Source organism: Cheilinus undulatus, linkage group 3, assembly GCF_018320785.1.
Source record: "Cheilinus undulatus linkage group 3, ASM1832078v1, whole genome shotgun sequence".
Taxonomy (NCBI): domain Eukaryota; kingdom Metazoa; phylum Chordata; class Actinopteri; order Labriformes; family Labridae; genus Cheilinus; species Cheilinus undulatus.
Window position 1 is genome coordinate 32,750,336 of NC_054867.1, and position 12,499 is coordinate 32,762,834.

The following is a 12,499-nucleotide window of genomic DNA, read 5'->3' on the forward strand; positions in this document are numbered from 1 at the left end:
CATATAGCAAATGTGAATCTTTATGTGGTCAGTTTGAGTTATTAAGCTTTTAGATTTGATGTCCTGTGTGCAGTTTTCCACTTTTCTTAACTGAAAAGAGAAGCCTCTAAATTTTTTGTTCTCTTGCCATGATTGATTTTAGCTTAATGGGTAAGGGCTTCATAACGGTCTAAGAGTCTCCAAGTTACTCAGACCACCCCGGTTTACTCCACCACCTCCACCTCTGCTCCTTTTCGGTCGTTTGCTCAACAGTAGCAGTAAATTTCCACCAGGTGCATGATGGGAAATAATCCCTAAAGGAATTGAGCTGCAGTGTTGCAGTTAGTGACCCTGCAAAATCCCCAGTGTTTGCAAATTTTTAAAACTCTTGAGCTGCTGACACATTGTCTTTCGATGTGAGAGAGTGTCAGGCACAAGTTAAGACTTAAGACCCAAAATATGAACGTTTCTAACAGTAGCTGCAGAAACAAGCATTGAAATTAACTTTAGAGTAGTTATCAGTTTTTTCTTTTTTGTCTCAATTGATTTTGCAGGTCATATGTACATTAATATCATTCTCATTCTGTTTTTTAAGCAGCCAAAAATGCCTTATAGTGGCTTTGCAAAGTTGACACCATCTGGTTGTTACACTTATCTACATTTGTTTCCTTAAGTCTGTTGTACAACATCATCAGGAGGGGCTGAGACTTTACCACCAAATCAAAGGGGATGATAATAGATTTGTCCTCCTTACTAATGTAACATATTATGTTCATCTTCCCTGTAATGCATTCTCATTGGTTATTGTAAAAACGTATTAGGGGAAGAAAAGCTTAGACTTTGCAACATCAGAGGAGCCTTTCTAGAGGAGCGACAGCAAGCCTGAGCACAAGAAATCCAACACAATGAAAAGCAGGACGGAGATATGAAAGTGTGTTGTGGCGTTTGTTCAGGAACAATAAAACTCTCTGCAGTCACAGGTGTGACTGGACAGATTTAGTTTTTTCTACTGTCTTTTGTTCTATGTCTATAAATATCTGAGACCACGGCATGTTTGAAGTTAGATGCATGCAAAACCTGTTAATAAGCTGTAAGCCATACAGTCATACTTCTGGATCTGGTCTCCCTCAGTAGCTAATTAAAAAGACATCTTTTTGATCTCATAATAGCGCTGCTGCCAGGGTAAACAAAGCAAGTTACAATGACACAATAAGGGTTTATATTCTTGTATTTCAAGAGGATATACAACTTTAACACCTATTTTTAACTGTTTTGTTTCGAAACATAGCCTATTTATGATGTTTGCTAAATAGTCCTTTCCCTGACTATGAATCCTTTTAAATAATGCTTGGTATGAAGAACTGTTTGGACCACTTAAGCCCAGATATTAAAAATATGCAATCAAAATCCAAAGATATAAAACGCCTTTCTGCACAACTAAGAATAGTCCACTTTCCTGATTTGCATGGAGGGACACTGCAATAAAAAACCGACAGTGAGAAATGTGAATGCCTACAAGAGTGATTTTAAAATGTGGAACAAAATCAGATTTATTAGGCCTAACGAGTGTCAATGTGTCATTGTTTTATATCTCTGTGGCCTATTTTCCATTTGAATTCTTGCTGAACAGTAGGTTTATGCTGGACACAGAACTCAGAGGGGGGACGGGACACCCCAGTAGGTACCATAATGCTTAATAAATCACAGCAAAAGGGCCCTCCTGTATGCAACTATATGGAGCCCCAGACATGACATGGGAAAAAAAAAAAAAAAAAAATAATTGTGGCCACAATATAGCTATAACGTGCGCACGAAAAACTAATTTATGGCTACGAAATACTAAATTGTGGCGACAAAATACCAATTTGTGGCCACAGGATACTGCGCTGCATTCACAGTCCAATATGGATGTGGGAAACATTGATTCTTTAAGTATGGGTGATAAATGTAACAATCTGACATATTTTAATGTTTTAATAGATGAATAATTGCCAAGAGTTGCCTTAAACAGCTTGTAAAAGCTAACTTTGTCCTCAGCATCCCTTAATTTACAGCCAATTAGGTGAATACAGTGTATAGGAAGTGTTGAGTATTTCAAAGTACCCACGTTTCCTGAAGTCAACATGATTGCGGAAGGCTCTAAGCCTTCTTTGCTCTGCTGTCACTCACAATTCCACACCCTTCTCAGTTGAGACCACGCCCCCCATGCCAGAACAGGCCAAAAGTTTGAACCTGAAAAAATAGGATCTGAAAGTGGAAAAAAAAAAATCTGAATCCAAGAAAAGAAGATTTGAATGTGAAACAAAAAGATTTTGATCTGAAAACATTGAACCTGCTACTGGAAAAAATAACATCTCAAATGTGAAAATATATTTAAGAGTAAAAAATGAAACCAAATTATTTAATAAAATAATTATAGATCTAAAGAAAATATATATTAGATTGAAAAAACTTCTCTTATGCTTATTTGTAGTTTCAGTTTAGTGTTTATATTTTTTTTAATTCAGGATAAAACCATAAACTTTTAGTTTCAAATTTATTTTTTCTGTTATTTTTTTTTTTTTAAATTAACAAAACTTTTGGCATTGATTTAGCTCCATAGATCTAGACCAATCATAAAAACAGCAAATGACACAATAATAGAAGCACAAGAGACAGTGTGCAATACAATAATAAACACACACAACTAACTATTTAAAAGGCCAATGGCAGCAGGGACAAAATAGCTTTTAGCCTTTTTGTCCTGAGAATGCTGGCAGGAGGAGAGACAGTCAGACACCTTATTTTATCTCCGTCTCCAATGTATCTTAGTTTACCAGAGGAAAGTGTTAAACACACTGCATGGATACTTTTTTTGCCTATTTTTTTAATCAGTGGTTAAATTGTTTGCAATTCCTTGTTTTGTCTGGATTTCGAACTATTTAACCATAAATGTTTGACAAATTTTTGAAGAGCCCTTTTATCGTTTTTGCCCCTGCCCCTCAACCATCCTGAGTCCGCCACTGGCTGGACATATTCAGGTCCCATGTCGAAGCAATGGGCGCAGCTGTAACTTAATATGTGGGCTTTAACATTTTATATTGAGTTTTAGATATGTGCTCATTCAATGGAATATTAGATACGTACTCAGGAAGCTGCATTGCAAATACTCTAGTGTAAGTAGACTACATAATGGGGAAATATGAATACATTCAAAGAAAACTCAAAATAAATGCGATGCAAACAGATTAGTCCATGTTTAGCATAGCTACCGTCATGTGGACTCCTTGGACGAATGTGAAGCTGTGTTGGTAAATTATTCACCAGTACCCAATACCATACATTTCAGTTGCCTTATGGCTACACTATTGTTGAATGGATGCTGTAGGCTTTACCTGGTGCACACGGAGGACTGGGTTTATTTCAGTGGTTCAGCTTCGTAGTGTTACCTCTATAACAGACAGGGTAATTCTAGGTTAAGATAACATCCTTGGCCGACCGTTAGTTTGCTTGTTGCCATATAACGTCTGGTAACCATGGTGACATGTGTAAGCTAACATGGTGTATAACAACTGCAGCTTAAAACATATATTGCTTTTCAGGGTAACGCTTGCAAAACTTTGACGCAAATAAGGTCTTGTTCTCTTTGCCTACAACTAATGTATATCCAAGTAGGGTAGACGCGAGCGTTTGACGTGACGTAAAGTAAAATGTTCAAGAATAACTATCAGGTAAGATCACCGTGTCTTCGCTAGTCTAGCTAATACCAGTCTATGGCTAATACAGCGCTTTCTTCGTCATTTACATGTTTTAGCATTTTCAGGGTGCTATGAGCTTTGGCCCGAGGCTGCAGGCATTTTGTTAAAAGTTTGATGGTGTTTTTGACAGGGTGGGACAGCGGTGGAAATCTTCAGCGGACAGGGGAAAGACCCCGTGGCTAAATGGAAACTTAGCGGAGGACCTTCAGCTATACACAAGGTGCGTTTTCAAAGCTGTATCATCCGCTGCATGAATTAGTTGTGAAACAGTCAAAAAGTCAATTTACCTAGCATATGTGAGGAGCTAGAATAGTACAGACAACAAAATATGCTTTCCAGCAATAATGAGTAGAAACAATTCCTGAATTACTCCAGAGAATTGGTGAATCAGTATTACAAAGCTAAATTAACCTATATGGATAACACGTTGCACAATCAAAACAATTTTTGTCTTATTTAGGCTATATACCTCCGTACAGGTTTTCTTTTACATTTTAATCACTACACAGATAAAAATGCAACCCAAACCATACAAATGTACAAACAACACAAAGGGATTTTACCAGAGATTACTGATTAGACTACATAAATCTGAAAGCTGCTTGAAAATCATCATCCTCACACGTTATAAGGCTAAAGCTAATTTAATTGCATCTATATATTCTTTGATGAGAATTCAGGGTCCAATTAGGAAAGTGATTCCCAAAGTTAGGCCTGTGGCCCCTAGGGGTGCTCCAAAGTGATGACAGGAGGCTGGCAAGGCTAAATAAACCATGCTATTTCACACAGCTAGCAATACATGGCAAATTTTATGAGATGGCTTCAAATAAAAATGTAGGGCTGACAAAAATCTGCATCTGTGAAGACAACTGAAAAGACCACTAAAACAAAGAAAGGAAAATATGAGGGGTCATACCTCCATTTGGCTTCAGCTGGACGTTAGAGGGGGGTGTCACTACTATTACTTGGATATATGTTGGGGAAGTGTTATGCTTCATCACATTTTAAAAAGCATGAAGGACTGTAAAAAATTAAACACTGAAGCCAAAACAAGAGGGTCCAGGCTTAACATGGATGGACCTTTAGTGTACACCTAAGATCAAATCAAAATCTTACGGCACACCATATTCAAAACAGCCTCTTTCAATCATGTTACTGTAATTAAAATGGTTGTATAGTTGTAGTAATAACATATTGTTCCCATGGCACACCTCGACTTGGCTCACACCAGTATGCTTTCTACACCATTTTTAGAGCCATTGGTCTATTAGATGGACTGGTCAGTATGAAAGTAGTTTTGTAGCTCCATGAAAGAAAGTGACTTCTAGTGGATTAGTTTTTGAAAGTCCACTCCACCATAACAGACGCTCGTGAGTATAAGGGCATTGACGGTTGTAAAATACGTTTCAAATGCACAGATCTATTTACATTTGTGCACAGAGCACAAATGGGCCTTATCATTGTATGATGGTCCATGGCACATGAATTGTTTTGCATAAGTAGCGATTCAGGACTCAGTTATTGTAATACACCTTAAAGGGCTTACTTTTTACTTTTACTGGACTACATTCATAGACCACTACTTTTACTTTTATCCATATCAATATATGTATTTGTTTTTATGGAGTTATATGGTGAGGGTGGGGGGGCAGGGAGCTTGAAAATATTTTCATTTGCCAAAGGAGGATTTGGCCTTAAAAGTTTGGGAGCTGCTGATCTAGCCCATCTCTTTAAAACAGCAGCTATATAAAAGGAGAAAATAACAGCAACAGCAAAAACATACCTTGGGAAATCAAGATCAGAATGTCACTATATTTGGACCAGATGTTCACAGTTAGCTATTTCTTACAGTGAAGCAAACTTTTGATCCAATAACAGCTTTATTTACTGCAGGTATTTGGTGTTTTAGTGTTTAACGCTCACTAACAGTGTAACCGCCTAAATCACAAACAGCTGTAAGACAGGGAGCAAATACAGACTTGACTATCTGATGACTTTATGTTTGTGACACAGCTCTTACTGCACATTTGTACAGCCCTGCGCAGGATCTTTTAAAATAAAAAAAAGGCTTGTTTCTGACATGTTGGCTTTCCATATCTAACCTCATTGCATAAAAACATTTGCAGGTAACAAGAGCTGCGGCACACAGAAGCAGACTCTTTCTTTACAAAACTGGTCACACTTAGCAAGGACTCCTTTTGTATTCTATCTTTCTTTAGGAGTATGAGAAAGAAGTCAAAGGATTTGTTTACTGCCTTGAGGGGAGCAGCCAGACAGTCAAGATGCAAATGCCAGAGAATGGGAAAATGTCTCGTAAGTCACAGCCATACTTACATCCATTTGTAAATGACACTTTGTTATTCTCCCATGTTTGGAGTAATTTTCTTCTTTGCCTGTTTTCTTTTTATAGTTGGGCTTCTCCAAAGATTTTTGGTCTTTCAATTGAATCTTCCTCTGCAGAAAGATTTTTCTATTGAGCTTGTGTAAGTATGGCAGTGAGGTTTTATATTATATTATTTTTATAACTTACTTGGTGCATACTTGGTGGGAACTCACCTTGAACAGCATTTGAAAGAGAGAACACTGCAGATTTTAGTAAATGTGTAGTTAATCATGCACATCCGGAACTGTTATGTGGTGCAGTATGGCTGCCTTATTAATCTTAATAGATTAAGGTAACAGTCTCTTATATAAGATAGCAGTTAATATTAAAATGCATACTAGAGTACAGGAGATAATTACTGAATCAAAGCAAATTCCCTTTAGACTGCTGGAAAAAAAAGAACAAGAAAGCTCAATTAAGTCTAGCAGAAAAGTCCCCTGAGCCACCTGAGAAATTGCATCATATTAGCTAGAATTGCTTAAATAGCTATTTAGATGGAAATATTGTTGAACTATCTGTTACAAAGAAGGCTTTTATCTTGCCAGCCAAGGTAAATTGGACTAGTTTCTATTAGAGAGGATAGGTAAGTTTTGTAAAATGCAGATTGTGTGAATATTTGTAGTCTTTCATCAAACAAAGCAAGAAAAACACTCCATAAGTAATCAGGGCTTTTATGGTAAATAATACACAATAATACGGTCAAGATTTTCAAAAGATTTAGATTTCTGTGTTTGTAAACACTTCATGCAAAATTAAACTACTGAATTATCCAAGGGCTGCCTTGAAGGTTTTGTTAGCACTAGGAAATCATTAAGAAAACAGAACTAGGAGGACATAGAGCCATTCAAGTTGTAATGCTGTTTTCATTCAAAATCTTTAAAAAATACTATTACAACATTATGAAACTGAAAAAAATACTTTTCCTGGTTCTCTAATATAGTGTTTCATGAGTGCTGATTTGATGGATAAAAGTGAAAGCACCTTATGAAAAGCATGTGGCTCTCCCTGGTTATGACTTTACAGTGACACCATTCATTGCTTTGAATTGATAATCTGTCGGCTGTCACACACAGAATAACTGATTCACAGCACCTGAAAAGAAGACTTCACTTTTCAACTGTGCACAAAGAGTTGGCAGCCACAGTTTTGCATGCAAAGATTCCTTTTGTTGGACTAAAACGCAATATTGTAAGTATTCAACTCATATTTGATACACTCTTGTATAGTATTTGCTGTAATCTTAAAGCTTCTTTATTATTTGTGTTCATGAGTTATACAAGGGGAAGAATCCTTAAAGTACACATTAATATCATTCCTGTTGTTGCAGTGGTCTACTCTATGCATCGACCTTGTATCATTCTCAGATGAGCTGTTCAAGGGATTTTTGACTCTGGATGGCATTACTTTGTATGCTACATGTAAAGTCCGCAGAATCTTCACTATCAAACTGGAGCCTTCAGGAGTGTCTGATGATGGTAATGGGTTTTATCAGCCCTAAATGATACATGATGAAACAGGTTTTATCAGCTTACCTGGAGTCCCCTCCATGATTTGTAATTGAAAAGATAAAAGCGTATGTGAGTAAATTTGTGGTGATTTTTCTTTGAATTTGCATTCTTGTGTGTGGATAGCAAGGCAACCAGTGCTGTTCTCTATGATAGTTGACTTAGAGCTTCTTTGTATTTTTGTTCAATTCAGATAAAGCTCAGCAGTGCTAACAGCTACACTCTTTGCTGGATACTTAGCTTTTCCCCAACTATTTGCCAATAAAACAGCTTAAACTTTTGTACTTTCTTGCTGTTTTAAGTTTTTCTCTTTCTTATATTTCATAGCATCCTGATGACTTGCTGTAAATTTTCTGTGTATTCTTTAATCAAGAATAATTTGAGGTGTTTTTATTCCCATTTGTGTTCTAGATATATCCCTCAGTGGAGCAGGTCTTATGGACTTGATCCCTCGTAGTTGCGAATTTCCACCAGGTATCAGCCATGTCACTGAGCTGCTGAACATGCAGACTCTGCTGAAAGCAGATGTGAGTGCTGGACTTTTGAGCTCTGACTGTGGTAGGTAAGAGCAAATCCCCCTATTGTTAGATAACCAATAAAAAGTGATGGAGGGTAAAATAAGAGCAATAACTCAACTACTTTATTTTATGAAAGGTCTGAGGTTCTTCTGATCTCTTTCTATTATTGTTTTAAATGTCATGGCAGTTTTGCCAGCTGCACTCTGACAACCCAGCCTAGGTTTTGAAAGTACTATCAAAGAATACACTGTAATGGACAGCACAGTGCCTGGTACTAAAACCAAGTAGGCTTGAGTGAAGTTGAACTGGTAACAAATATTGAAATACACCATTAGGCCTTGTTGCCAACATCAGTGCCCTACCTAACTACTATGTGTGTCTAAATGAGCAAACATTATGCTTAAAGCTTTCCCCAAAGAGTAGAAACAATAGCAGCACCATCGTTAAATCTTCTGTTTTAGAATGAGATGCTCAAGAATCAAATAGAAATTTTATTTGTCTGATATTTTTCCCATTTGGTGATTGTCCTCTTGACTGGCGAAAGGGTTCTTCATAGAATTGTTTTTCTTAAATTAACTTAAAGTTATTAATGTGTATATGAAACCCACAAAATCAGCTGCAAACTACCAATAAAACAGTGAATATACACAGAGAAGCATCAAAACGTTGTCACATAGAGAAATTGCTTTATATGAAGAGACAGGGATGATAATGGATTTGTTTTCCCCATATGAAATTCCTGTGGTTCTCATTTTTGTGTTCATTTGCACCTCACCTGTTCTCAGTGAGCTGCAATTATCTGCTCATATAAAAAAGACATGCACCAGTAATCCAGTTCCACCGCCTCTGTGGCCTTTTTTTATCAGCCCTTATTTATTTGTTCTGACAGCTGTCGAAGTCATGTTGAGTCAACCGGCAATGCCCAAAGAAGAGAGAAGCAGCCACACACAAGAAATAGCTTTTCATAATTAGCATCTGCATTATTAGCATAACATTCCTAATCATAATTAAAACGACTGCTATTAAAGTAGTCATACAATTTCACCATGACAAAGTTGCTCAGTGAATGTTGTGGCTTCAGTGCCCAATCTGTCAGAAAGTGTTAAAAGTAGATAGCAGTTTTCGTCACGTAGCAACACACAAACCATCATTAGTTCTTACAACAAAGATGTACGTTTTTCTCTAGGTCAGAGCATTTTCACAGATCAGAATCACTCGTCAAGGTATTTTTTCAGACTACCAATTATCATTCCAACATATGATCCCATCCATCATAGTTTCTACATTCTTTTCAATGTGTAAGTTAAATTTACACTGAAATTTGCTCACCTTCAACCCTGGATCATTCTCTGAGCTGTGAATCTGCTGCATCAAAGGAAGAAGACATTTTCTTCTTCTGCTCTCTCTGGTCTGTTTTTATCACCCTGATGATCCTGTGTGTTTTCTGAAATGGAAGTGTGTACTCTGTATATAACGCAGTTATTAGTGAACTATTGTTGAAATATTTGGACAAAGATTTGAGTGAAAAAAACACAAAATCTTATGCAACAGGAAAGAGCATCATTGTAATTTCTTTGCAGTGTCTGATAAGTCGGCCACAGCACGAACCCCCAGTAATCAACGAAAAAAACCTAAAGGTGTTTCACACACAGCCACCATCTCCAGGATTTCAGGGCCACTCTGTCAAACTGGGATAAATGGCAGCCCTGCCTCTGACAGAATGGATAGAAGCTTTCTTTCCATCTCCAAACCGGTAAACTCCAATGGATCCAATAATAGCATATACTCCTCAGCTTGATTTAATAATAATAATAATAATAATAATAATAATAATAATAATAACGTAAGTTATATAGCACTTTTTAAAACACACAGTTACAAAGTGCTTCACAAAACCAGAAAGGGGCAGACATGATTTGGACCATCCTGTCAAGTTGTGAATTTGTGCAAAAATAGAAAATGTTTTTTCTTTTTTGTGCCCTGCAGGGATCCTTGTCCAGCAGAGTAAACCAAAAAAGTTCTGCAGAAAGTCAGAGTCCTGCCAGCTTGAGTGAGAATTTATCACAAGGAGAACCGAGTTCACACATAATGCTTGAGGGTAAGTTTGAATAGAGGTTCATAGTGCAGTTTAATTAAGGCTGAATGTGTTCGACACATAAACATGCCCTTAGCATCTAGATATCACAACACATGATTTTTTTGTCACTCTTTTCACCATTAATTTACTTCTTTTTAAACAAACTTGCAATGATGACAGACTTGTGTTTATTTTTAACTTCTGTCCAAAGCTTGCTTTAAACAGTTAGACTACTTCAGTACCACTTGATGCACATTTGAGTATTCATATTGCTGCTTGTCCTGCTTGGGTTAGCTTTTATAACCACCTTCAAAAACTGGTTACATTTTCTTCTGGATATTTCATATTTGTAACACTGACATGTTTCAGATCATCATTTTTTGTATTTGACAAGGATAACCCAAACAAATGCAGTTTTTAAATTATGCTTTTATTTATTAAGGTGAATAAGCCATCCAATCCTACCTGGCCCTATGTGAAAAAGTAATTGGACCCTACTCCTTACAACTGGTTTGCCACTCTTGGCAGAAACAACTGCAAGCACACGTTTTATACAGCTGGGAATGAGTCCTTTTTTAGACAAGTGTGGCAGTAATCAGGCCTGGGTGTGGCTAGCAGGGCCACCATCAAGGGGGGATAAAGGGGAGAGCTTTCTGGGGCCCAGCCCTATGGAAGGTCCTTTGAAGGCTGACAAACACCTGGCCAAATCCAAGAGGAAAAGACAACCATATTTTATTTCTTAACCTAAAAGTCATTGCTCATTAGATCATAAAAAATGAATATTTTAATGTTTTAGTTTTGGTAAAAATACAGCCTGTTTCAAAATGTAAACCCCCTGTCCTTAAAATGGTACATCTTTTTTTTAAGGCAACAATAGGCTGGCAGCTAAACTTAACTATCAGGCCTGTCATTTTGATTACACATTGCCATACCAGGACCTTCAAAAAGTTAAGATGCCAAAAGAGAAAGGTTAGGGAAAGGATGGAGCCGGCTCACACATTTGACCACAACAATGTCATGGTAACAGGCTTCTTTCTCAGGCAGTGCCAAAATCTTATCAGAGCCTGGTAAAAAAACAAAAAAAAAAAGGCAAATTTTAGCTAAAAGGCTACCACCAATACTGCTGATTGGATCTCCGTACTTACTGTCTTAGTTAGGCCAGTAACCCCTGTTGGCGTATGGGCTGTTCACAAGATTGGAGCTCCTTGCTACGGAACAATTTACTGGGCCTCTCTGGGGCCCATTTATGCCTTTAGGTGCCTCTGGTGACCAGTGAAATTTAACTCAGCTCTCCAAAAGTGTGTGTGTGGGGAGGGGGGCAATATTTCACATAGGGCATGGTAGGTTTGGATGGCTTTTGTCCCCTTTTTAAATTATATCATACTTAAAAAATGGCATTTTGTATTTACTTGGGTTATCTTTGTCTGATATCAGCATTTTCAGGGAAAAATATGCAATAATAACTAAGCAAAAAGAAATCAGGTAGGGAGCAAATACTTTTTCACGCCACTGTATTGGATTGTGGAGCAATGTGCAGAAGCAGAGCAGTAATAGAAAAAAATAGCGATTCAGTTTAGTTAGTTTAAAAGTAGGGCCACCAGTATTTACTATCATTAAGTAGCAAGTTTAACAGACATAAGGGGAGTTGGAAAGTGAGTTGGGTCAGTCTCTGCTGAGATACTGATACGGATAAGAAGCACTATATAAAATGAAGTCTCATCCAGGACAGAAATAAAACTGGCAAATGTTTAAAAAAGCCTTTGGGAAGTTTGATAAATGTAGAATTGCAGGTGAATTTTGTAGCTAGAAAAAAATCTGGAAAGAACATTGCTCACCTTTATGAACAAGTGCACACAGTCATATTTAAAGCAAAGTCTAACAACACCCTTAAGCCAAACTGTCAGTAGTTCAAAATGCAGTGGAGCTCCAGCACATGTTTTATTTATTTTGAGTTTGAAGGGCACTTCTTCATGTCAAAAAAGTATATGCCGCCAGATTTGTGTTGTTTTACTGTACTGGTAACATCAAGTGATGTGAAAGCAAGTGATTTCATAGCAATTTACATATGGAATCACAAAACCAAGGAAAGTGTGAATACATACATTTTAAAACTTATTTAAACATTCAGTTATTTTAAGTGGCAGAATTCAACATGACCATTTTAATGAAAGAAGACATAGAAGCTGGATAATATTTGTTTGAAACTGAGTGTTGCCAGGTATCTCAAAGGCTCTCCAAACTTCTTGCAGAGCGACTGTGGTTTGCTGGTTGGATGACAACTATCCCTGATTGTTTGTTTG

The 12,499-nt window shown here is 37.2% G+C and overlaps 1 protein-coding gene across 1 annotated transcript in view; it reads left to right on the forward strand.

The window, feature by feature from the left end:
- The first annotated feature begins 3,668 nt into the window (after positions 1–3,668).
- cfap20dc (CFAP20 domain containing) overlaps positions 3,669–12,499 on the forward strand; it is a 64,979-nt gene continuing 56,148 nt past the window's right edge. Inside the window, exons 1-9 of the mRNA XM_041783922.1 lie at positions 3,669–3,689; positions 3,847–3,936; positions 5,936–6,029; positions 6,127–6,199; positions 7,173–7,287; positions 7,427–7,574; positions 8,016–8,162; positions 9,703–9,875; positions 10,109–10,220. Coding sequence (XP_041639856.1) covers positions 3,669–3,689; positions 3,847–3,936; positions 5,936–6,029; positions 6,127–6,199; positions 7,173–7,287; positions 7,427–7,574; positions 8,016–8,162; positions 9,703–9,875; positions 10,109–10,220 — 973 coding nt within the window. The remainder of the gene's footprint in view (positions 3,690–3,846; positions 3,937–5,935; positions 6,030–6,126; positions 6,200–7,172; positions 7,288–7,426; positions 7,575–8,015; positions 8,163–9,702; positions 9,876–10,108; positions 10,221–12,499) is intronic.